The following is a 26,558-nucleotide window of genomic DNA, read 5'->3' on the forward strand; positions in this document are numbered from 1 at the left end:
TTTACATGTTTCATGTCATTAACACTACAAATTATGGAAAAAAAGACACATGAACTCAAGATTTTATTTGCTGAAACAGTAAGTTTTTAAAAAATACAGAGTTGCTACTGTTTGACAGATGACTATTCCTTTGCCATCCCAGCCCATCTCAGCCGGGGTAATTTAGAAACAACTTTGATAAAATACGTGTCCACCTCCCATCCACCTTGTCATTCTGCTCTTTCCGATGCCAGGCTCAAACCTCTAGAATGTTAATAGGTTAATCTACAGCAGTTTTATTTACAAAATTACACAAAAGCAAAACAGCCCTTCTTTTGAAGAGCATTTTGGAAAATAATTTAAAAACAGAAAAATACAATTATTGCAGTATACTACAATCTTATTGTTACATGATGCAAACGCACCATCTCGATGTACAGGTTTCAGTGCAATTCATTCAGGTGTACCCTCACCACAGGGAACATGAGCTTTGCCTCAGAGCATCAGGGATGTTAAACCCCCTACATCACATTTCCCCTCACTTAGAGAAGGGGTTCTTATGTGACTGTCATACCGATTTGGACGCCATAGCTGCAATGTCATATGGTCATCACTGGTGGGATTCTTCACATTACACACTGATATATGTACAGGTTACTGCACTACAAATTATTCGAGACCAAGGATCCAATAGAGAGCAAGTAGTCATATGTGAACATAAACAGAATATCAGTAATTATGAAACAGTTTGTCTCTGAAGGTTACATCACAGAATCGAAGCTGTTCCTCTCTAGAACAATACCACTCACACTCCCCCCAACATGACTCTGTTTAGAGCGTCATCCATTACGCCTGATTGGCTGCCAAAATGAGCAGAAAACAGGAGAATAATATTTTTATGTGGATAACAAAAAACACCTCCAGTGGTTTCTTCACTCATCATTCAAAAAGAAATGGGTGGTGTTAACATACCTCAAGATGGAATATAAACCAATGTCTTGAGGAAGTCTCTGTAAATCTACACCCTGTTTTTAAAATTCAGGGCAAAACAGGAGAGGAAAAAAAAAACTCACGAGCCTGAAGAAAATGTTAGTGTCAACATTGAACCCAATGCAAGCAGCACCACTTTGTGGCTACAACTTACAGCACTGTGTAGACCAGTAAAATGGCGGTTTAATGACAGCTTCCTGTCTCACTGCCTGCATGTTGTCGCAAAGACTTCATGTTTAAAACCCGAAACCAAGCCGGTTAGGTTCAGTCTTTCTTCCAGTGGTTGAGTGCTGTGACTACACTCCTTCACTTGCCTCATTACTCAAGAGCCATGATTAGGAGGGTGCTGGAGGTCCTGCCCTGAGAAGATAGGGTGTAGCAGTGGGTGGAGTTGAAGAGCTGCTGCTGCTGCAGCCTGTGAGGGCCGGGGTGTGAAAAGTGTGGGGTAGAGGGCTGTATGGGGTACATGGTGGAGCGCTAAAGGGGTGTGGTGAAGTGCAGAGGCTGGGATAATATGTATGGGCTGACCAGAGAGGAAGGCTGTCGGGTGGGCAGGAATCAGCCCAGCATGTCCTAGTGAGTGTCCCAGAGAATGACCAAGGGAGTGGCCCAAAGGAGACAAAGAGATGGGGGTAAGGTGGTGCTGGGGAATGTGGTGTACCTGGGCCAACTGTGCGTGTGCAGGGTGTGGGTGGTGGGGATGCGCTGGGTGGATGCCCATGGCTGCAGCAGTGGCAGCATGGTGCTGCAGAATGGCGTGTTGCACTGTAGTGATTGACGTGCCGGAGGCTACAGACACAGTCGGCTGCTGAATGTGGATCTGCTGCAGGGCTGGGGGAGGGGGAGCTGGGGCCAAGTTGGCAGCAGCTGCAGCGGCGGCTGCGGCTGCAGCAGCAGAGGGAAATGTCTTGACCTGCTTGGCCAAAAGCTGCTGCTGGATGTGCTGCTGTGCAGCCTGTTGCAGCTTGCTGTATTTCTCCATCTCCTCTGGTGTGAACGTAATGGGCTGACTCTCCAATGGAGCCAGTCCGTCCTCCTCCGCCTCCATGCCATCCTCCTCCAGGTTGGGTGGTGGGTAAGCAGGGTAAGCATGCATTTGAGGCTGCTGCTGCTGCATTTCTGGCATGAGGGACTCCATCATGGGGTTCTGAGAGGGATCCTGTCCCGATTCTCCTTGGTACTGGGGCATCATCATGGAAGGATCCTGTTCAAACAGCGGCCGGGGTTCTTGGTGCACCTGGGCTTCTGTAGTGGGTTGCTGTGTCTCCTCTTGCACCACTGTGCTCTGTGGGGCCTCCTCAACCTTCTGGACTGGTGGAGCAGGAGGTGGAGGTGGTGGGGGGAACTCCCTAATAGGCTCTACCAGGATAACCTCTGCCTCAGCCTCAGAGCCCTTCCCTGCTCCTGATTTCTCCCCCTCGTCAGGTCTCGTTAGGGGGATCACTGGTTTCTTACCTGCTTGCAGCTTACCAAAAAGAGGCAGCATGGCTTTGCTTCCCAGGGTCGGCGGTAGTTTGGGACCAAAGTAGCCCTGTGGTGGGTCCTTAATCTTAATCCCAGATTTTGTTCCTGTGACAGAATCATCAGAGCTTTTTTTAGACTGAACCTTCTCCAGCAACTGGCGTGCAGTAAGGCTGTTTTTCTGTTCCCCTGCATCTCGGGACCCCCCTGGCCTCAGAGCCTGCGAGCTGGATGAATGGGTGTTGCGGTTAAGGCCTCGTGATGACGATGAACGTGGAGACTGGGAGCGGTAGATGCGAGAGCGGATGAAGTCTCTGCGGTGTGTGTCACTGTCGCCTCGACCCCTGGGGCCTCGTCGGCGAGGGGAGCCTTTGGTGGAACTGGAGGAGCGGCTTGCAGAGCTGTGGCTACGGCTGTAGCTGTGCCTCCAGGATCTTGCACTGGTGCTGCGGCTCCAACTACTAGAGCTTCTTGAGCTGCTCCTATGGTGCCGCCGGTGCCTCTTCCTGCGGCTGTAGCTGTGTGAACGTGAGCGGGAGTCGTCTGAGGAGGAAGAGGAGTATTGGTGTCTCCTGGATCGTCTACGTCCTCGGCTTCCCCTCCGCTCGTACTCAGAGTCCGACGAACGTTTGGAGTGCCTCCGTCTGCGACCCTCCGTGCTGTAGTCGCTGTCTGAGTAGCTGCGGCTACGGTGGCTGTAGGCGCTGCTGCCTGCTGAGGAGCGCTCAGAGCTGCTGGAGTAAGAATGACTACGGGAGGTTTGGCCACGATGGCGCCGACGACTGCTGCCCCGTCTTTCCCCCCGTCTTGAAGAACGGCTGCAGGACCGCCCTGATTCATCGCTATGGTGGCGCCGTTGTTCCCGTGGACTTGACCTATGATGACGTGACCGCTGCGTCTTCGTGCCCCCTTCTTCTTCACTCTCGCTGCTGGGAGGTCTCCCAGGGCCAGGACTCTTTTGGGCTGAGGTGGAGCAGGAGGCACTTTGAGGTGCACTGGAGTCAGTCTTTTGTCGCTTAGTGCCACTGTGCTCCTCTGAGGAGTTGGCCTTGTCAGTGCCTTTTCCAGCTCCTCCTTCCTCTGCTCCAGACTTGCAAGGCACTTCCTTTGTAGCACGTTTCCTCTTGCCCGGTTCTGCTCCTGTATTTCCTGTAGCCCCTGCCCCTCCAGTTGTCACTTGAACAGAGGAAGCAACAGATTTATCTTCTGACTTTGGTTTGGCCTTTTCATCACCTGTTGCCTCATCTTGATCTGGAGCCTTGTTTTTGCTCTTCTTCCGTTTGTGTTTTTTCTTCTTTTTGGGCTTTTCTTGCGCTACCACATTTTCTCCGTCCGCATCTTCTTTTGCTCCTTTTTCTTTTCCTTTGCGTTTTGAGTGCTTTGCAGACTTCTTATGCTTCTTCTTCTTCTTTTTTTTCTTTGCACTACTGCTGCCCGTTGCAAGCTTTTGCTCATCACCTTCTGACTGGCCAGCCTCTCCCTTCATCATTGACTTATCTTTCTCAGTGCTGGTCCCAGGTTTAGTGGTAGTGTCTACTTCAGCTGTTGAGGTAGCCATCTCTTGTCCCTTGTCATCAGACTCTTCACAAGGTTTAGAGGACTTTGCTGTTTTCCCTCCACGCACTCCTTTGTTGCGGGACAGCTTGAAGTCAAAGTAGAGAGGATTACAGCTGTAAGACAGAGAAGGCTGAGCTTTTGTAAATTCGAGAAGCTCAGAGGGCCACTGCAGTGTAGTGCTCTCATCTTTGCTCAGGACTGGGAAGAAGGGGCCTGTGGGGATTTTAGGACCCGAGTTAGAATCCATAGTATCCAGTATGCTCTCTGCTTTTTGTGTGGGTGAAGTGACCATGGAAGCTGTATCTGCTGCACATGAAGAGACATCCTCCGTCTTCACTTGTGGTGACTGAGGAGTTGGCTCTGGGTCAGGGGTTGAGGTGACATTACTGTGTTCTTTATCAGGCTTGCACTCTGTAACGTTGGGCTCTGTCTGTCCAGAACTATCTTCAACCCTTTTCTCCTCCTGCCCCTCTTCTTCGTCGTCCTCTTCTTTGCTCTGACACTGATCAGTGGCCTTCATAAACAGCAAAAACTGGAAGTGAGGCTTTACTCGACAGTGAGCTGGAGGTACATAGTGATAGTACTGAGGCTCCTGACCAGCATATCCTTCCTCTTTTTTCATCATCATCTTCAGTTTGTTGAGAGTGGAGGCTAGAGAACCTCCGTCATCAGGCTGCTGCACCTCTACCGTTCCTGCCACACTAACACCCTCTCCTCCTCCCCCTCCTTCTCCTTCTCCTCCTCCTTCACCTCCCTTAGGGCTGTCCGTGCAGCCAGACGTCACCTCTTGCCCTCCAGCCTTCTCTCCCTCCTGGCTCTCCTCTTCCTCCATAGCCTCCTCTCCATGATCAGCAAACACTGCTGCCGCTGTCTCCAGCTTAACTGGGGCTTTCTTGGCAAAAGAGAAAGACACACTGACTTTGGATGCACCACTAGGGGTTGGGGAAGAGGAGGTGTTCTTCCCCAGAGAGAAGCTGATGGTTGGCCCGGGCTTTGGGGAGGCTTGCCCAGTTTTATCTACTGGTGATCCTTCCAGGGCAGCGTCTGTCAAAGCAGGGTTCTCAGGAGTCATACTGTCGTCATCTTCTGCCTTCTCGCCATCCACGGCCACTGTGGTAGTTTTGAACATAGGTCCACTTCCTGGAGTACTGTAACACAAAAGCATGAGAACAATGCAATGTGGAATAAATATATGTTACTGACAACATACCAGACATTACTGCAGTGACAGTTTAACAGGACAACCACATGCTTGATGTGTTTCTTTATGATTACAAAGGACAAAGTACACAAAGGATAAGCTTCAGTATCAGAATTCTGTTTTTTCAACTAAAAAATTATGATTCAAGGCATTAAGAGGCTGTTATAGCATCTGTCTTTATTTTGGGCAACATGTCCTCCAGACAAGACAAAATGTTTTAAGATGTGGTGCACAATGATCCTTCAAAACACAACAAACATGCAATTTTACTAACAATTGTTTTGAAATCCAGCCAGCAGAGGGCACTGCGGGAATAGATTCTTACCGGTCCTGTTGTTTCCTCTGCTCGGCCAGCTCATGCAATCGGCGGAGCATCTTTTCTTGCTTCTTTCCATCCTTCCGGGAACGTGACGACACATTACGAGCAAACTCTCTCTGCTTCAGCTCTTTAAGCCTCTGCATTAAACAAAAGCAAGACATTGATAAGACAGGGAGAAACAAAGCAAATCAGGATATCATCTCCCACAGAATAAGCAAGACACTTCTCTAATGTTTCATCACCAAACAGATCTCCAGATCAAGAGTGCAAGAATTGATAATCACAAGTACCTGCTTGTGAGCGTGGTCATAAGAGTTAATGTGGTTATCGAATTCCTGGTGTTTAGTGTACTGCTTGTCACATAGTTCACAGTAGAAATTGGCTCTCAGGTCTTCCAGAGCCTTTGCAATGGCTTTCTCCTTTTCCATCTGGTCCTATTGTTGATAGGAAACACACAAGGGAATGAATCTTATACTGTGTTCAAAGAGAAGAAGAAATAACTTAATTAACTGGAGTACTCGTCTTCTGTTTCCCTCCACTTTTTGATGTATTCACCACAGCAGCCCAACTAATATAGAACCAGCACAAATGATCAGAATGGCACAAGGCTGAAGGAGCTCACCTTGTATTTTTGCCGCAGTTCTTCTGTGTCCTCCTTTTCCACTTCGAGCACTCTTCTCTTCTCTGTGGCATCCTCTGCATAGTCCAGCTAAGAGGACAGACACAGCCGTTACAGCACTCACTGATTCATCAAATTAATCTTATATGCGGTTCATATACTTATTACACCGTGTGGACAAGCTGTTAATGCTGTTGGCACATCTGGGCTACAGGGGCTGTGACTGGTCAATTTGTTTTGCTTGTGCTTTCTCTTACATGTGTCTGATGGTGACAGATTGTTAAATTACATTTAGTCATCCTTTTTGGAGTCAATGTGCTTTTTAAAATTAACAGACATCTTGTCGGACCACTTTTGCATGGACAGTGCTTTGTGCTCAGGCACATGACAGTGAGTAGTATTCAGTGGAGCTAAGGGGCTGAACCCATACTATGAATTTTTCTCCACCTACCAATTTGCTTTTGGCACCTATTCACTCGTTCCGTTAATGCTCTCCTGGCATCCGCTGCCCTCAGATTTGTCTGTCAGACTGCCAGATGGTGAAGCGTGATTGATAATTTCAGAGAATGTTTTCGCTGCTTAACAGTCCAATGCTGCTGAGCTTTACATGACTCCAGCTGAATCTTGGCACCGTGCACGCTGCTCTTTGGCTCGTATAGAGCTTTTCTGCCATGGAAATGTATGTGAAGCACCCAATGATTCTCCCAGTGACTGTTAAGACGTCAGCAGTGAAACCAAGGACTTTTAAAAAACGGTTTTCAGCTTCACCATTCAGCAGTCCTGGTCTGTCAAGTGATGATTGTTGAAGTAGCTTAATTTCATTGCAGTAAAGTAAGGTTAATGTTTACGGTGGTGAGAGGTCAACCAAGAACTGGTCTTATCTGCAATTAAAACCAGTTCAGAGCAGACATGTCAAAATGCAACCGGCACATTTAAAAACAGCCTGATGCTATCTACTATATAACAGCATCTTACCTCCATCTCCATCCGTCCCATCCCCATGACATCATATTTGAGGATGATGGGCACAGGGTCAGTGCGTCCTGAGGGAAGAGAGACAGAAAGAGAGCGAGGTGAGCATTTGAGACTGGGACGGAGGGCCAGCTCGGAGACAGCCTGCTTTTAGAGCATAGGGTGCTGGGGTTAGAGAATTTTGCCTTGAAGTGCAAAGAGACCAGAAAGCTACAGTGAACCAAACACCAGCCATTCTCACAGCTTACTGCAGCCACCAAGTATAGACCAATTTATCTAGCCTTCCTGTTACATTTGATCTGGCTGCTCATTTGTATTTTGAATGAATCAAATTAGCTGCAATTGCTGTTTTCCTGGTGAAATAAATGAAGTCAAGGGCATCAGGGTTCAGCGCTATGTCTTGCTCAAGTTCATGAAAAATACTGTCAACTTTAAGCCAATCTGTTTCCATATCTTTTCAGTGTAGTTGAAGCCCCACCACCCCTTCTCCACCCGTTCATTGCCGCAGTCCTGTTGAACCAGAATGCCAAGTTTATCAAGGACGCTACAGCTTGAGGGGGTTGTGGGGTGTGTGTCTGTGTGTAGGGAGGTGCGACAGGCCTGCACAGCTGCTGCCACTGCGACATCCTCCATGAGGGGAACAAAGCCTCCCCATATTATCTAAGGCCTATTGCATCATCTCTTTCTGAAACGGCTGGCTGACCCTCTCAAGCCCCTTTCACTGTCCTGAAGTCCAAATCTGTTCCCTTGTCCCAGGCCCCCTTCCTCACCATGACTGGAGCTGAAAGATTATTTTCCTCTGTCTACTTAAGCTATGTTACGTAAGCTGTGAAAAGAGCTAGATCGGAAGGAAATTAACTGTAGAAAAATAAACAAACCAAAGACAACCAAAAAAGAACAAAACAAAACAAAAAACAGAATGAAACATTAAAGATATAAAAATATAAAAATCAAAACTACTTTGGAGATTGACACATTGCTTAATCCACTCATAATCAGCCAAACAAAGCAGAGAGAAAGACAAGAGTAAAATTAAAAAAGGACACAAGCACTGAACTACAGCAGAGTGACGTCACAGGCCAGGTAACGCCATGGTGACAGTGCAAGGGATGGGGATACTTACCTGGTAAAACATGGGTATGGGTAGGAGGAGAAGGAGGGGGAGGACAGACAGACAGACAGATAGATAGGGGAATCTCAACACAAAAGGCATAAAAACAATTTGGACTAGTCTGCTGCTCCTGTTGCCAGCCAGATACAATAATCGATCTTACTGATAGTGATTATCAATTCAGTTTGGTTTCAGTTTTTTTCCTCCCACATATTTAACTTTTTTTCCATGAATCAATTTTCTATGTATACCATTGGGCATATGAAATAACTACAAGCATTTGGTTTAAATATGTATAATGAAAATTTCATTTTTGCGATACCTGCACCAAGAAGGGCAGGTAGTTTAAATTTTGCACAAATTTGACTAAAAAATAAGGGTTTGCTCTGATACAAAGAAAAGACAGAAGGCTAATACCATGGGTTTTCCACTGTCCTGCCAAAGCAATACTTTGAGCCAAAAAGAGCCCCGAGACAACATGTATAATTTACTAATAATGGCATAAGTTATTGCTTTAAATGGGGTTGCGTTATATGGCACGTTCTTACCTTTCTGGACGGAGGAAGGTAAGAACATTATTTGATGTAAATATCTGTGCCATTCCTGGGCTTTCCTTGAATAATTTAGTCATCACAGCCCAATGACATATAAATTCTGTAATCATAGATGCATGGGCATTGTAACATATAATGGCCTGCCTGGACTCTCAGTGCCACTGCAGTGTCTGACAGCCGGGTGGGCTTTTAGCTGAAAACATACCTCTGACTGGATGATTGTGGAGGCCTTATTCCCCCGAGGAAATGAGAGGAGAGGACTGATTGTGTGATATCTAGATCACAAGACTATCTACTGATAGACATGTGTGTTTGTGCTCTTTGCCCAACAGTGGGTGAGAAGTGAAACCAGAAAAGGGGTCGGTCTGTTAGCCAGCCACTGCAGTGGTCTGTCTGAATGGAGTCACAAGCCAGGTGCAGGACTAAAGATTAATGAACAATTACAGTCATCCCAAACTATCACCAATCTTAAAACACAGTGACAATACTTCCACATTACCCATTCCAGTGGAAAAGAAAGGGACCAGACAAAAACAATGTGCATCTAAATCACAGGGTGTGAATCACAAGGTTTAAAAAAACTGAAAACAAACAAAATGACAATGTTCTAAGAGTAATACATATGCATGATAATATACAAGCAGCAGAATGAGGACTAATACAGAGAGAATTGAAAGCCTATGTAGCATTGGTGCTCTGATGAGAGGAAAACAAAAAATGGGAGAAATCAAAAAAAAAAAAAAAAAAAAAATTCAATTGGGGGATAAAATAACATTTACCACTAAGTTTACCATCAGCACAACATGGGCAGGATCAAATCGCTGTAAAAAAGAAACACCAATTGGTTAAGCAGGAAGATTGAGGCACATAGAGAAGGGAGGGTGGGGTTGGGAGTGTGGTTGTGGGGTTTAGGGGGGTTTATTACCAGAGGGGCATCAGTGTGTCACCCCCCGCCCCCACCCCCCTCATCCCTTCACTCAGGGCTAGATGCTTACAGGGATTTCCTCTCACCACTCTCTCCCAACCACTCGTCCCAGTCCCCAGGCCCCTAGCCTGGCGTCATCTTGCTCTCTCAACCAGAATATTCCCCAAAGGTACAATACTACCACCCCTTTCAAAGTACAAAAGTCCCGTATCCTGTATTTTGGAGTAGCTGTACTGGGTGAGGGAATGATTAAAAAAACAGCCTGATGGCACATTAACTCCGACAGGTAAAGGAAAAAAGGAAGCGTACTGTCCAACAAAAGTTGTGAATCAAAAGTAACAACTACTTTTGTCTGTGGTCACATATCTAGTCTGAAATGACAGATGCCTCTAGGGACGACCACCATTTTCCCCCTTTGAGCTTTTTGCCTCGCAGACGCTTGTCAGCCCAGTTAGCAAATCTCCCTGAGATTCTTTTATTTCCTCGCTAGCTTACATCCAGCAAGCTTGTTTTGGGATGTGCTTAGCCCCGGAACAAGTGAACACATGACACACATAAAATGTACCTGAGGAAAGAGCCAGCAAGGCTTTGAGCAGTGCTTAGAGTGGGTTCTGCATTGCTATGTAGCAGCAGTTTTACCAAAGTACACTTAAAAATGTGAATTGTGCGCCCATTTGAGTGTTACATTTCACTCTGTCATGTGAAAGTAGTTGTTCGGCATGTAACCTCCAACACTGCTTAAAGCCCCAGGTGAGTGTGACAGTTTGAGGCAGGCAGGAGTGCACCTCTGGGACAAACATGCTGTGCAGGAGGGGCAAAGAAACAGGGGGAGGACGGGAGCGTGTAACCTTGGGGACAGAGACATTCGGGGAGTAGAAGGGTGGTGAGGTTTTCCCTGTAAGTTGACTCTATGGCCCGGTCAGTAACAGACACACTCACGCACACACATCTCAGCCCCACGTAATGACCACACACATACACACAAGTTTCACAGGTTTGGAGGTAGAAACAGGCAAACAAGCAGAGGGGGGAAAACTTGTCTACTCTGCAAGCCATTCAAAGTCTGAGCCGTGGTTACAGCCAATCAGATACCCGACAGCAGCAACGGAAACTCAAAGAGAAAAAAAAAATCTAACATATGTGGAGATGATGATTCTAAGGGATGTGATGGAATCATGGCTTCCTAAATCTATCTTGATTTCAAATGGATTTTTGTTCTTTCTTTGTTCAAATCAAAGCACTTTACACTGGTGCAGATTGAAATTAAGGTTTAGTGATTATGAAGCAAAGAGGAGGAAGCTGACAGTGGCCATTAGCCTACGGTACACTGTAAAAGGGGTGTTACATTGAGGTCAACTGCAGAGTGGGAGAAAGAAAACACACCCACACACACACACACACATACTGACATACAAAGGGGATCCAACAAACCTTACCTAAAAAGGGGCAAAAAGGACAAAAGAAGAATAAGAACAAAGTCAATACAGTGAAAAACTTAAAAAGGGGACACAATGTTTTCACTTCAAAATTCAAAAACCTTCTCTTCTGGCAAGGAGGACAGGAAAGGAGAGGAAGATTATAATGATTATCCAGCAGACTTCAATGAGATGCAAGGATGCAATTGTGTTGTGAGCCTACTCCTAAGTGCATTAGCAAATTTGAACAGAGACAGTGGGCTCCAACACCGGGCCATTAATTCCTACACAACAACTGGACACACTTTGCCGCAGTCTCATCTGCCCACAAAGCAGGATGCTTACATAACCACACATCAGTGGTGCCAGCGGCAAAAACAAGAGCACAGTCAGCCCCTGCAACTGTTCTCTCCTCCACACAAAGCTCACATCCTTATCACATCAAAAAGAACGCTATTCAGCTGTTCAAGGCCAGATGGAAATAAACAATGATGCACACCAAAGCTCAGAAATTACTGCTGTGTTGTTACTCTTCATATACTTGTCAACCTGCCCAGAATGAAGCAGCTTCCTGGTCTACTCTGGTCCCTAGCCAGAGTCAGGCTGAGAATACCTATGAGATGACACGGCGAACCAAGGCCATATATGTACATGAACAAGAGGTGCTAGAGCAGCCACGACACAGCCCAACAGCCAGTCATCGAATCTGCGTGTCTCTGCAAGCTCACCAATACATGTGATCAGCATTTAATGTACAAAAGTCAGACCACAACACATCAAGGCTCTTCAATAGGATACACGTCAATGTGAGCAGATATGAATCAAGACACAAGTGATTTACGCCTATACCTGCCTGTTAGACTAGTTCCATACTGAGGCTCATAAATCATCATTTATATGTGAAAATGGCTTCTCAAATCACACTAAAACACCAAAATAGCAGAAAAGGGGTACGTTTTTGCTCCCCCTCCTCTTCAGGCAAGCAAGCAAAATTAAGCACCACAGCCATTATCTCTTAAAATAAGAACACATAGAGCCTGGTTACTCTGCAGAGTCCTAAACCTCTGTTCTGTCACCACCTGCTCCGAATGAGCTTGTGTACACTACTGTATGTTTCAATATAGTCAAGACAACTGAAAATCTCATTGCCAGAACCATAAATGCAAAGAAGGCAAAAATCAAAGTATGCTGCAGACAAATCGAATAAAGCAGCACGTAAGTCTGAGCACATAACGTTTGAATTTAAGGAACTCACTTACTTTGCTAGCTCTGCATAGGCCCCTGTATGTTCATGTGTGAGGCTGTAACTTATCTATAGTTTGGGTGTGTGCTTGAGACTCCATTTAGCACAATGAGTTGTGTTTCTCATTAAAATGCTGACATCGAGCCCATGTTCCTGTTGGGTTTACAGGGAGAGTAATGCACTTGAGCAAGAGTTGCGACTGAGCAACAAAGAGAAATGAAGTGGACAGAAATGACTGCATGAGGGTTATAGAAATGAAACTGGTAGATCTGAGGTGAAAATGGTATGGACTGACAGAAAAGAAATGAACATGGAGGAGGAGGAAGACAAATTTAAATGGCAGAAATTATGTGTGTGTGTGGGGAGGGCTCCATTCTTAGCAGACTACAAGGACTTATTGCCCTGCCAGTGGTGACATCACTCACGGACAATTCTATATATCATCCTCTTTGGAGAAAGCACAGGGAAGGGTGAGGTTATGAAGAGAGAGTTAAAGTAATAAAGGCAATAGAATAAAGATACAGATGAGGAGAGGAAACAGGGTGAGGAGACAGGAGGAGGCTCAGTGGAAACATGCCAGGGCTCTGCACCACTGCCTCTGAGCCAATGAGCCTATGAGCACAGCAGGGCTGAGCTAATGAGGCGCTGATAGCCAAGACCAACCCAAACACCAGCTCTGTTCGGCCTGCTCCCTCTTACAGCAGGTCAATATCAACTAGGCCATCCTATTACAGTTGTCTCCAGAAAGTAAACCTCCTTACTGCGGCTTTCTAGCTGAAAGCTTTCTACAGCCGGCAGAATAAAATTTAATGCGCAGAGCTTATATGTTTATAGATTTTCAAAAGAGTGAACATTATACAGACTGCAGTAGAAACTTCAAACACTCCAAACAGACTCTTAACTCCATCTTTTGTACCTTGGTTCTGGATTGGGACCAATTTCATAGCCACAAGGGCCTGGTCTGTAATTGTGAATACAACTGACACAGACAAGATTCAATAAAGTCTTTTGCCTGTTAAGTCAAGTGCTTTACATTCCAGCAAAGGCAGCCATGTTTGATAGAGTTCCGGCTAACATGTTTGCTGGTTAGTGTTTTCAGAGTCAACCACGTGCTCTTCGTCATCTCTTCTCCAACACTACCCCGAGAGAAAATACATGCCTACGTTTCGAAAGAGAAACAGTATTTAGCTGTCTCATATTGAAAGCTAACCAGAGGATGTTTTGTTTTTCACCAAGGGTTCAGAGAAAGGTACAAGACTTACGTGCTGGCACATCAGTTATCCAAAGTCCATAACCACTTTTCCTCAAAGCTGGTTGGCAAAAACAACTGGGTGTGAACAAAACTGTCCACAATTAAACTGTGATTTTGAAGGGGGGGGACCACTTTAATCTGAATTGCTTTAAACTAAATGCAGAATTCCAAGACAAATAAACACTTTTCCATCTCCCAACCCCAAGGGTCCCTGCCCTCATCCTCTCAAAGGCCTCTGGAACATTTTGCTCCCTCTTTAAGTTCGAGGGATCAGCAGCATGAGCTGCAGGAACAACTGGAATGACGTTTGTTTAAATAAAAATAAATTTTACCCAGCAAAAGACACAAAGGGAGAGATCAGAGAAAGAGTGTGAAAAGAAAATCTGCTGATACAAAACAAAAACAAAAACAAAAAAACACCTAGAAATGTGAGGGGAAAGAAAATGACAGAGGGTAGTGGCTCAGTGCCACCAGCATACACTAAAATAGGTGTACCGAAGAGTGAGTCCTTACCCTGCATGGTTTTGCCAAGGCCTTGCCCCAACTTCCAGCCATGTTTCTGAAGCAGCCGGTGCCCGATGTTATCCTAGCAGAGAGAAGAGAGGAGAAAAAAACCAAAAATATTCCAATAATAAGAGGAGCTTTTCCCCGAGGGCACTGGTCAAAAAACAAACAAAATAAAAACAAAAACACTCAGATCACGCTATCATCATTAGCACAACCACCACCACCATCATCATTATCGTCATCCACATCACCTACAGCGTGTAACATCAGTGTCTTCCAGCACAAGGAGTGGTAAGGGCGGTTGGGGGTGGGAGGGGGAGGTAGAGGGTGGGAGACTGAGAGGAAGGGTAGGTTTTCTTCCACTATGATGAATACATGAGGCTATGTGTAGCCTGTAAACTACAGGAGAGTGCAGTTTAAAACCTTTTTTTTTTCTTAAGGCAAAGAAATTGGGTGTGAGCATTTCTATGTTTTTGGATAATAAAGATAACACATCAAGCCACATCCGCTAACTGAAGTTAAGAGGAGGAGGAGGAGGAAGGAGAGGGCAATATATGTATCACACACATACATATATGAACCACTACAAAGCAAGATCTTAGTACACAAAGAAAAGTGACACAGAACAGGTATGGAAATCTTGCATTAACAAAACAAAGACCAGAAACTCCAAGCTTGCTGTGATTCCGTAACCATGACAAGGGGAGCACCATGAAACATATGCAGCTGTCACAAAAAATATAGCGAGAGGAAGGAGACAGAAGTGGAGCTAGTGGGCCTTGGATTACCATTACAAGGCCCAGGGTGGACAGAATATGCACGTGTGAGGGGATATGTGGGTGTGCAGGTGAAGAGAGGGAGACATTGTGTGCCCCCGTTAGATGTACTAGAAATAGCTATTGTGCATGTTTTTTGGACATCTCCAGCATCTCTGGTCTGTTATCAATGGTCTGGTCCCAAGCACGTTCCCATTTTTTTAAAACATGAATAGACTATGCTGGTGGCATGCCTCTAATTGAACCATTCTCATAGATACCACCTATGTTTATAAACTGGAATACATACATTACAGATTAGATGACCTGCAAGTTAGTTTTTAAGATAGCATAGAATGTACTTGGAGAGCCTTTACAACAAGCTCAGACACATTTTTTCACAGTGGACCCCATAAGTATGCAACTGCAGTGAGGCCATCCGCTTCAAATTATTATTTTTCTGCTTTTCTTTAACACTAATGATTGCTAGGACGGAGTATATATATATACACGTGGACAAGATCAGGCAACTGATAATGAATCAAAGAGGCTAGAGAGGAGTGCCAGAACATGCACAACAGGAATTCCTAGCACACTCTTGGGCCAAATGTGCATGTCTGAGACCATTATATCACTAGTATGGGTCAGCAAGAAAAGACATTAAGTGAAATGCAAGACCGTCCCACCACTACACACTACAGTACATCCTCAAGCACAAATAAACAGGAAACAATGAGATTTCTTAATAAGTAGTGTTTTTGTTGTTGTTGTGATTATAACTATTCCAAGCTTGTCTAACATTCACCAGAGTGCTGCATTCTACAAAAAAAAAAAAAAAAAAAAAAAAAAACATACAAACCAAACAAAAAGGATATTTATAATCACAAAGAGATTTACATCAACTTTCACAAACAGAAAGTGAGGGGATTGGAACAAAACAGCATGCAGCTTTTTGTTAAACAGTTTTAACAAAAAGGATCGTCGGTGTTAGTAGCGCACTGTAAATGGTACACATACAGAGGGGTGGGGCGGGCTGGGGGGTGGATGGCGGGGTTAACACAACTCCAACTGTGTTAGTCTCAGGTGGATCAGGCACAAAGAGGAAGGTGATGGCTCAACAGGGCTCAATTAGTTCTCTTTGACAAAAAAAGAGGAGGTCAGGACAGGGGGCAGAACAGAGCAGGCTGAGCCATGGTGGAGGTGAGTTTCTAGGGTGGTGGAGGTGAGCTGGGCGTGTATGGATTAGTGCATGTGAAGGGGAGTGGTAGTCACACACACAGCACACACTGCATCTCCGCCCACAAGGTCTCATTTGGCGCCATCTTTTTGTCAACCACTGTTGGTATTTCAGAGCAAACTGTTGCCTTCCTTTGCCCTATTTAATATTTCTGAACAAAGAAAAAAGTCCATCAGCTGTACAAACTGTGAAATGCCACTTTACAATCACAACGTGAATAAATATATCCAAAACATCAGGCTGAAGTTTGCCTCTAATACCCAAGAGAGAGGCTGAACTGCTCCACTTCCTGTTTCTGTTAGGGTTTAGTATTTTTCCCTCCATTTCATGGGCGTATGAGCCGCTCTAGTGTGCTTACTCTCCGTGACTGTCGGATCCCTTCCGCTGTGGGATAAGATAAGAGAAGAATCTGTGCTGGGCCTCACGTGGTGGGAAGAGAACTGGAGACAGCCTGCCTGTATCATAACTAGGACATTTAAGGCAACATTAACATGCTTTCATTTTATAGTCGATGTCCCCGCTTGGCAGTTCCTGGACACGTCATAAGATGTCCACAATTAGAGGCTGCATTGGCTGATTGAGTATGTTGCCTCCTCTCTAGAGGATAACATGTCCCCTGACTTCACTGTGCAGGAAAACACTGCAGAATTTGCTGCAGTGAACACCTCCCCTCCAATCGACATTGAGTATGCTTCTGTCCCTTACTGCAGTATTATTGTGCAGTAACACTCAACACATGAACATTTATATTGATTTGGGGGATTAGCTGATCCATGAGGCTTGGAGCATGATCCATATTAGCTGGTTTCTTTCTTTTACTTTTCATCACCTCAGAGAAGTCTGAGCAGGGGCTACATTTTTTTCCCCATGAGATATAAAAATTAAATAAAAACAAGAAGGGCAGGCTGGATGAGGCACCAGTCGCAAATGTTGACACTAGAAGACATTAGTTCAAAATAGGCTCAGCGAAGGTTAGAGGGCGGAGATGAGGTGCAGACTGCGTGTTGAAAAACAGATGAGTGCACCAAAAGAATAGACAGACAGACGGATGAAAGCAACGACGGCGAGTCCAACAGCAGTGCAAGTGGAGTGAAGGCATTTCCATACGAACCTGGCTTTAAAATACTGGGCTGTCAAAAAAACAGTCACACGTGACACAACGTAAGAAACCGGCCAAACGCTTTCAACTGCAATTCTGCTAGCTTCTCTAGTTCTTAAAAATGCAAATCTCTCTCTGCTTTTAAACAAACATAATACTGTATACAAACAGAAAAGGTAGGCATGTCAATAAATCCACCAACTGACTGTTAATACAGGAGAAAGAAAAATAGAAAATGTTATCCAAACGAGAAAAGAGATCTACAAGAGGGGGTGTTTTTTTTTTTTTTACAAGTGTGCACTGTGCTGTCATCGGCACAGTGCAAGCCAAAGATATGGGTCAGGGAAGTGATATGCAGGGGACCCCACCTAGAGACCTCAGAGTATTTATGAATCTATTGCTTCTGTCTATGCGGCCATTTATGCGTGTACAATATGGATGTGTTTGAGTGCCCCTGTCTGGGTGTAAGAAATGGCTCTGGTTCAGATTACCAAGGAGGATGTAACACGGAACCGTCATTTTAATCCACCTGAGTCAACCTGAATTAACGCAAACCACATATCTTGTGTGATTTACCTTGGATGACCGCTCTCAACAGATCTGAGATTTTGCACGATCTGAAAAGAGAACTGAGACAGACCCTTTAGGGATCTGTCTTGTAAAAAGCGAAGGGGGGCTGCTGCAGTTACTCATCATCCTCTGTCATGTCCCTGAGGAATGTCTTTTGGCAAGTGCTGGTAGTGTGCAGGGCCTGCTGTCTGCTGCTCTTCATAAACCCTTGCAACTGCTTTGTATTTGGTGCTCTGTACATGGTCAGTCTAAGAGATCCAAACAAATCAAACAGAAGGCTCCTACTTCCCAAAAACTTGAGGTAGGTGTAGATGTGCAAGGGGATTACAGATTTCATTAACTGATGGGGAAAATGACAGAAGCAGAGTCCAATTAATATAAATAATAATAATTCAAAAATAAATACTTACCTGTGAATTCTGAAGGCCCAATTCATCAACTCGAAGTTTATCAGAGTGTAGTTAAGTTAAAAACACTGAAAGCCAGAGTTTGACAGGTTCTCCAACATCTTTTAACAAAGACTGTAGCACTCGCTTTCCCAATGAGTTTGAAGCAAGGAGGTCAGACTGGTTTACAGTCAAAAAGTCAAATTTTGGCTATTTTTCAGTTTGATTTTGTTTTGTTAAATATCCACTCTTCCTACATTGCTGACTTTCAATGAAACATTCAGAGGGCCTCAGCAATGACCCATCCACACTGCTGCTCACTGAGTTAAGACTGATGCTAAATAAAGAGTTTGCAGTGTTGCCAAAAACAAAAAACAAAAAAACACGCAGGTCAGGACTTTAAAAAGGATTTGGTGCAACCTTTTCTTGTGTTCTTCTTCTTCCCACCGAACAGGTCTAACATTGACAAACTGCTGTTCCAAATCATGTCTGGATTTAAAGCAAAAGGCTACACATTTCATTATTAAACAACAGCTGACACTAAAATTTCCTTTTCCTGTTTTGTTTCAATTAATGTAACCAAAAGTCCTGTTGGGCCTATTAGTAATGACTATAACTTGCATAAAAAGAAATACACAAACAGTTCATCAAGTAATCTTCCTGTGGCCTGTAAACATGTGTTTCTTAGATTTCCAGTGAATATGTGTGGTTTCTGTGGCTCTGAGGCTGCCCACTGCATATCGCTCTGGGACAGGGTCAGGTCAGGGTAGGAGGGTAGGTTGGAGGGACTGGAAGGGGCAAGAGATGTGGGAGGAATGAGTCTGGGAGGAAAACTGTAGTAGTGATTAGGACAGAGTGTTGAGAGAAAATAGTACTGGAATGCTACCAAGTTAACACATGCAATGCAAAAACAATGTTAGAGAGAAAGAGCAAAGACCAAAGGGGAAAGACAGAAAGAGAAAAAAGATCCCAATAAAGTACCACAGACCTCTAGCTACCTATAGATCACACACAATAAGTGGCTGGGGAGGGGTTCAGAGAAGCTGGGCTGAAGCATTCGATAACAGCTCCAAGACGAAACACTGGTGGACAACTGCCAGACCTGTGTGCCTAAAATGGTTATATAATGTATGTTAGTCTATGTGTTTAACATCTAATATAATGTTGTAGTTCTCCATTTAAGTGCACTGTAGATCATACCTGCCTGCAGGTCTTTTTTGGGGCCAAACAAGTGTAGATAAATTTCTCCTCATCTTGTATTGACTTGATGCTGTGAGGCATTTGCCTTGTATGTTGGTAAGCTTGGCCTTTCAAACAGGAAATGTCATTTGGAGTATGAAAACGCACCTGATAGAACAACAGGTGCAACCAAATCCTCTACAATCATCTTTAGGATTAACAGTTTTACCTGTTGGCAAACTTAAATGGTTACTTGCCAGTCGATAAAAAATCTGCCACCGTCTTCTTTGTACATGCATTTTCCAAAGACAATATGTCAGATGCGCAAGTGTTATCATTGGTGACTAAGTGACAGCTGACAGCACCTCTGACGTGGCTGTTAATTCCACAGATGTGAGAAGAACTGTGTGATGCTGCAGCGCAGCCCTCAGCACCCCTCCACAAATAATAGCGCAGGAGCACAAGAGCCACTCAAGCCAGGTGAGCAGGCCACCTCTCTCCCTTTCTTTTCTCCCTCTCCACAACCCACACACAGTGGAATGTTTGTGTGCCTGTGAGAAAGAACGTGATGCATAGAGAAATTTAGAAGATTAATAAACTTGAATGTTCTTGGTTCACTAGATTTTGGAAATGAAAAACACATGTTCATGCTACAGCTAAGAGATAATAAAACATATGTAAATGGTGTTTTTCCATTCAAGCAGGACATATGAGTATCATCATGGTCAGCAAGGACAACTAAATTCTCTTCTACAGCAGCTTAAAAACTTAAGACACAGGCCTGGTAACATTCATTTGTAGCCTTGAGCTCTTTTCAGTGATACAAAAATGGGCCAGATTTTTTTAAGTGCCCTGATTGTTTAGTCTCGCCTAATTTGTGTCCACCAGAAAATCCTGCAAGTTGAAATAGCTCAATGCGTTGAATTTTTCTTAAGAAATCAATCTTTGGGTTGTTACATTGTTTCATCTAAGGTATTAAGAATTGACTTGTGTTTATAATTATTGACAATTGATTAAGGAAACTGTAAAAAATCTGCACACTTGCAAGCTACACACCAATATTCAGTGCATCTGTTTCAGGTCGGAAAAACAACAACTACACCATTATTTTGATCTATAGCTCGCTGCTGATCCTATCTGACTGGCTCACAAAGCACATCCATAATGTGGAGGAGAGGTGACCTGACACTGTGTAAGTAGGGGAGTTTGGGCCTGCTCACCACAGTGCTTCAGAGACAGAGGAGGGGATGGAGAGGGTGGGAAAGACAGAAAGAAGAGAGCTGCCTGCGCTATTATCTATGTGCCTCTTCAGCGAAAAATGCAGTCCCAGTTGCACAAGCACCATGCCAGCACAGAATGACAGAGGGTACTGTACACCGAATCACTGTGTAGTAGGGAGGGAGCGAGAGAGGTAGAGAGAGAATAGATGTAGAGTGTGACAGTAGTGAAACAGAGAGAGAGAGAGAGAGAGAGAGAAAGACAGAGAAAAAGACAGTCAGAGAAGCGTTACAAGGACCCTAAAGATAGGAGTAAGAAAGCAGAGCGTGCAAATACAAACCGGATCATTGCTGCTTAGCTAATAGGGGCCAATTCGCTGCAGGAGAGAAATGTCGAACACCCCAAGTTGTGTACAATAAGATAACTGTCCTATAGACACAAACACTATACACTAACACATAAATTCTAAAGCTACACAAGAAACACACTCACTCAAACACAAATGTAGCCATTCACGCCATCTAATGTGCGCTCTCTTGTCTGCTAAATGGAGTGGAATAAGCATTAATGGACAAATTTGAGCCACTGCAAAGTAATCAGATATATAATCAATAACACTGTCTAATCTGCCCAGTTAGGCTGTAAATCAAAGAAAAATGTGTTTGTTTTGTTTGTTCTTATTTAAGATGTTTTCATTTACGATAACATCCCCCAGAATACATTTTAAATCAGAGTAGATGAATAGGTAAATCACAAATGGATCATATAAATGGTACAAAACTGCAGTGGTCTGTACAGCAACCTCACTCAGATCTAGTATCCAGAATAAAATCTGTTATTATCTAATATGGAATTTCCACTGAATGAGTTTAAAATGGATAGATATCTGGATAGAACAGATAGAGTATTTATAAAACAGCCCTTAGTGACAGTGCTTTATCCACTCCATGCTTTCAGAGTCATCTCATCTCACAGTGCTTAGATGACTAACAATGACTAATGGGAGACTGTTGCAAAAATCAAACGTTTATCTGTAAGCTCTACATAAAACAGGAAGCTCTAGCATATACATAATCATTTTAACTGTCACACAGGAAATGGAGTAGGCAGAGGACATGGGAAGTGGGAGGTACTTAAAGGGTATTAATGGACATGAGACAAGTGGTTCTACAGGTTAGGTGGCAAAAGTGTGTTCAAGAAAACAGTGGATGCATCTACATGGACAGAATGAATGGAGTAAAAAAGGTGTGGTTCTTATTCCTCCCTGGACCAATCATCCACTCTCACAGCTGGTCCAATGGTGCGGGATGATAGATGCAGCCTTACCGATTCGATGGGCTTGTCCAGGGACGCCTGCTCCAGCTCCAACTGGCCCTCTTCATACTGGTCAAAGTGATTCCCACCCTGAGTGACACACACACATTTAAAAGCTTATTTTTGAAATATAGAATTCAGTCACGACTGATTGGTGGAACAATCAAGTCGATTGACAGAGAAATAAGGCACTAAAAATTAAAAATGCAGACTATTCCTGGGTTTCAGACACTCTGGAGCTCAGTCGGTCTCAGGATTTGCTGTTTGTCTCTGCATTATGTAATAGTAAACAGAATATTTTTGGGTATTTTTAGTTCTTGTTGGACAAAACAAGCACTCTGAAGACATTCAGAAAATTGCTATCTGACATTTTATAGAACAAATGAATAACTGGCAGATTGATGTATAATATTCATTAGTTGCACCCCTAATTGGCAGGAATCACAGAATCAGAGTTTCTGAGAAGGAATCCATAACTAAACACTAGTTTATACTATCAAAATCAGTATTTTAAAACAAGACACCAAGTCTATTTTCATCTCTGTGTTTTCAAAACAATGAGACAGCGCTGCGCAAGGAAGCATGCCTACTGCCTCTCATTTGCACTGAATAATAGTCATTCACACTGAATAATAGTCAGTCACACAAACTAAATAATAGAACTGGAAAATGTTGCAGTGGTTATGTTCCCCACAGGACAAGATTGTAGACTGTGAGACTGATCATGAAGAGCTAACCTAAGGTCAGCAACACAACCAGTCCTGCGTTAATTAAGATTTGCAAGTGATGATAGAGGTTTTGTTGTCGCACAATACATCTGTGAAGTAGATACATTTGTTTTATAATGCCATATCTTTCCTAAAATTATACCAACACATGCTTTGTTGTCTGAATTTGAAGCATAATGTATGCACATTGAGCATATATTTTCAAGTCCACACCCTCGTTGGGACAGAGAGTGAGTTACTGGCTTGATACCCCAACCAAAAGGAGTTTGTTTATAGAGCAGTTTCTGCCCTGAGACAGATGGTTTCCTCTCTTTAGCAGCAGAGGAGAGAAGAAGGTCATGTTTGTGAGTCAGTTTTCTCCTGTCCTTCACAAAAGCTGAAAACTGATGGATTCCAAAAATAGTCCATAGTATTATTGTATCTACTAGTTGCTTGCAGCTACGAGCAATCTGACAACTAAATGATGTGTAGACAACTAAAACCTAATGTAACTGCACACAAAATATAGAACATATTGAGTTTTTATTTCCTCTTTTTATGTCTAATTGGGGGATGGAACATGCACAGTAGTATATTTACTCTGCCTTTCTTTTACTGATGACTTCTTACATCATAACAGTACTGAAAAACACTCTACAGCTCCAGAACTGTGCAGCAAACGTTGCTGTAAAAGGACAATGCTAACATGGGCTGGGCCATGCAAGAGGCTTTACCCCCCACATTCTCTAGGGGAAACTGGTATTGCAGAGATAAGCAACTGCTCAACTCAGCCCATAATAATGAGGTGATTTGATGCCACACTGTCAGTCATTAATTCAGATGAAACAGGACCCCTCAACAGCCTGAGTGAGCTGGTTTTATGAGAAGGGGAGATGCAGAGCAAGAGCAAAGGACTTACTTATGCACAAATCAATGACCTACCCCCTCACCCGCTAACAGCGCCTACACACCACAATGACTTCTTATTTTCACTGCTGTTCGCTTCCTCATCACCCTGACTCTGGTACACAAACACCACAGCAATGCTGTATAGATCTTTGCTTTGTCCTCTGATGTTTTTGACAAGAGGAAATTTCCACTTGTTTTGTGGACAGTGAACAGTGAAATGGATGCTCCACACCACCCTACCTTGTGTGCACTCAGGATTAGCTGCACGCTAAAGCGCCAACAACGATGTAAATCAATCGAGTGGACGTAGCCGTTGGACTGGTTGTGCTGTAGATACTAGGTAGACCATCTGTGGGTGTTTCCTGCGCCGTGTTGCTTGGCAGCAGGCTTTAGTACACGGAGTCAGAGAGAAACTTTGTGAATACTGAGCATATGAATGCCTTCACAGCAGATCTCACACACAGAGCTCCACTGTGCTGAGCTGGAGCTTCCCTCAACAGACTCATTCAGACCACACAGCAATTCACCTCTCACTGACAAAATAGCAGAATACGGAGTTCCCACTGGACACCAACACAGTGGGTATAGAGGAAAAAACAAGGCTTTTCACTGTTTCTCATACTAATGCTTAAACCTGTAATGGGTTCAACGGCATGTCTGGTCATCTGCTTATTTCGTCACATCACTGCTACAGCAAATAAGCAAAGCAAACCATGGCGGTATTAAACAGCTACAGAAATTGTAGCACGGTTTATGACTACGCTCTACAATACCAAAACACCCCGTGTCTGACAAACCAAAAAGCCCTCAAACCAAGATAGATCACCTCTGGCGTCAATGTCCTTGTTCAAAAACACTCACCATATTTTTAATGGGGCATAAATGACAGAACAAAACGCTGTCAGCAAAATGTAAGCAAGAGTGGCTTTGTTGTTTCTGTTCAGATTATTCATCTGAGCCCCTTCTCTGACCCTGAACATCGCTGTTGATACAGCAATTCTCTGCTTCCTTCATAAATCACCGAGGGAAAAAAAACACACAAGGTCACACAGATGAGAAAAAGCAGCGTCGGACACCAAATATCTTTACTGTCTCGTTACTATCCTCACATTCGTGGTAATGCCTACGTTTATACAATGACATGACGCAACTACTTTTCTACTTGGACAATGTGATGTGTGACAAGATGGTTCCTGGAATAAGTTCTGAAACTGTTTGATAATGATTTCTGTGCATAACAGGGAAGCACCCCTTGTATTTCCAAAAATCCTGATCTTCCACTTGTATTGCTAGTTGATAGAATAGCTAATAACAGTTATGTAAAAGAATTAAAAACCTGCCAGGTGGTTTAAAAATATGGATGGATACAAAGTATGAATGATGCAGGATGAAGCAGGGAGATTATAATGGCATCTGAGGGATTCAAAAGGAAAAAGCTGTGATGAGTGACCCATAAAAAACTACAACTATGGATTAAGCATAATTTGTGGTCTAGTTCAGTTATATTGTGTTTGGCTTTGACTGGGTGTGGTCTTAGATCACAGATAGGCAACTGAAAGACAAACACCTCATACATGGGTTGTGAAATTTAGCAACTCCGCTCTGGCACTAGTTTAAAACCTGAAATAACATCATGCCACTAAGCTAATGTTATTAATGTGCAGCAGGGACGGAATTATCAGTATAATTAAAAGCTTCATACAAGACAAGCACATCAATAACTTGTTCCCATCGCAGTGTTTTCAGCCGACTTTGTTTTCCAGAATACGTTTAACTTGCATTATAGAAACAAACACAATGAAGGTGAAGTTAATCAGTCAACAATTGCAACAGCAATGAAATGGTGACATCTTTACAACAGGAAAAACACACCAGTTACACGATTTTATTATGAGAAAAACAGTAAATGACTGGACAAAGACATCTGTTTATCTCAAATCTATCGATAACCATGTCCCACATTTATACACCATAAGCTTTAAAGTGGTGATATATGAGAGGTAAATTAACTTAATGTCATGAAGTTGCTGGCGCAACAGATATCTGACTGTAATATGTTAATTCAACGTGCTAACTAGATGTGGTTATTGTACTGGAGTTGTCAAAATGTTACAGCCATTTCTTGCTAGTGCTACAATTGCTCAATGTGCGTACAAGTTAGCTATCTGCTAGCTAGCTATCCATCGTCAGCATATGTCGATAAATAACCAGTCTACCCAAGGTCACTAACAAGCTAAATTGATTTAAATACCTATTTTGCTGGTGCATAGTTAAGAGGGTTACGTAGTGTGGATAATGTTTCGGTGCATAACCCACGATAGGAGTCAAATATAGCACGCAGCCGAACACTGAGACGTAGGGGAAGTTAAATTCAAAAGAGCCGCAGTGCACTAGACGTATTCGCTAGCGTTAGCTTAGCTACCTTGCAGTGCTAGCAAGCGACATCTACACCGAAATGCACGATGCGGTTTGTAATATTTCCTAAGCGTCCGTGACGTTTTATTCCATGATTATGCGCTAAATCATCTAGACACGGTATAATATGTGCAAATCGTCAATCGTCTGACATGCATTACCTGGAAATCACGCTCTTCGTTGAACCTAGAAAATCTGTCGGCCATTTTCTGAACACAGCAGCAGCTTCTCTGCTCGCTCTCCGTCTGTGTCCGACAGAAGCGCGCTGTAGTGACGATGTGCACTTCGCAGACGATTCGGTCTGTCTGAATTGACCTGTCACAACAATTTCCAGCAGTTGTTACAGTGTTACCCATGGGAATTTATTTAAGACTTATTAATGCTGCAGGGTTAATTTGTATGCCCATTTGTACGTGTTTCTGCATATTTCACTTAAGGTTTCTTTACAGTCTTGGTCTGCTGACAGGGCTCAATTTTTTTTACAGTAAAATAATGGATTTAGGAAGGACTTGATAAGACACTGGGCAAAGCAGGCAGCTGCTCTAGACCCCTGGGGACCCCAAAAGTACCTATTTCACCGGGTGTCAGATGGTAGTGTTAATTTGATTAACAGCAAATTTGTTTGGAAAATTTGCACCGGTCAAGTAAAAATATCAGCTGACGC

General features: G+C 43.7%; 1 protein-coding gene across 5 annotated transcripts; it reads right to left on the bottom strand.

Moving 5' to 3' along the window:
• Nucleotides 1-50: 50 nt before the first annotated feature.
• On the bottom strand, nt 51-26,134 carry gpatch8 (G patch domain containing 8). 5 transcript variants are annotated; one of them, XM_041957246.1, is made up of 9 exons: nt 21,876-21,922; nt 17,209-17,227; nt 14,112-14,184; nt 9,543-9,584; nt 7,102-7,169; nt 6,130-6,216; nt 5,798-5,941; nt 5,514-5,644; nt 51-5,135 (listed from the first exon to the last, which is right to left on the bottom strand). In XM_041957246.1, exons 5-9 carry the CDS (start codon nt 7,126-7,128, stop codon nt 1,292-1,294), a joined length of 4,233 nt encoding a protein of 1,410 aa, XP_041813180.1. In that variant the 5' UTR covers nt 7,129-7,169; nt 9,543-9,584; nt 14,112-14,184; nt 17,209-17,227; nt 21,876-21,922; the 3' UTR covers nt 51-1,291. The 5 variants fall into 5 exon arrangements, with proteins under 5 accessions (XP_041813180.1, XP_041813177.1, XP_041813181.1 ...); XM_041957243.1 differs by lacking the exons at nt 9,543-9,584; nt 17,209-17,227 and adding an exon at nt 26,056-26,134 and having other exon boundaries at nt 21,876-21,953; XM_041957247.1 differs by lacking the exon at nt 17,209-17,227 and having other exon boundaries at nt 21,876-21,896.
• Nucleotides 26,135-26,558: the final 424 nt, after the last annotated feature.

The sequence above is a fragment of the Chelmon rostratus genome, chromosome 17, assembly GCF_017976325.1.
Source record: "Chelmon rostratus isolate fCheRos1 chromosome 17, fCheRos1.pri, whole genome shotgun sequence".
Classification (NCBI taxonomy): domain Eukaryota; kingdom Metazoa; phylum Chordata; class Actinopteri; order Chaetodontiformes; family Chaetodontidae; genus Chelmon; species Chelmon rostratus.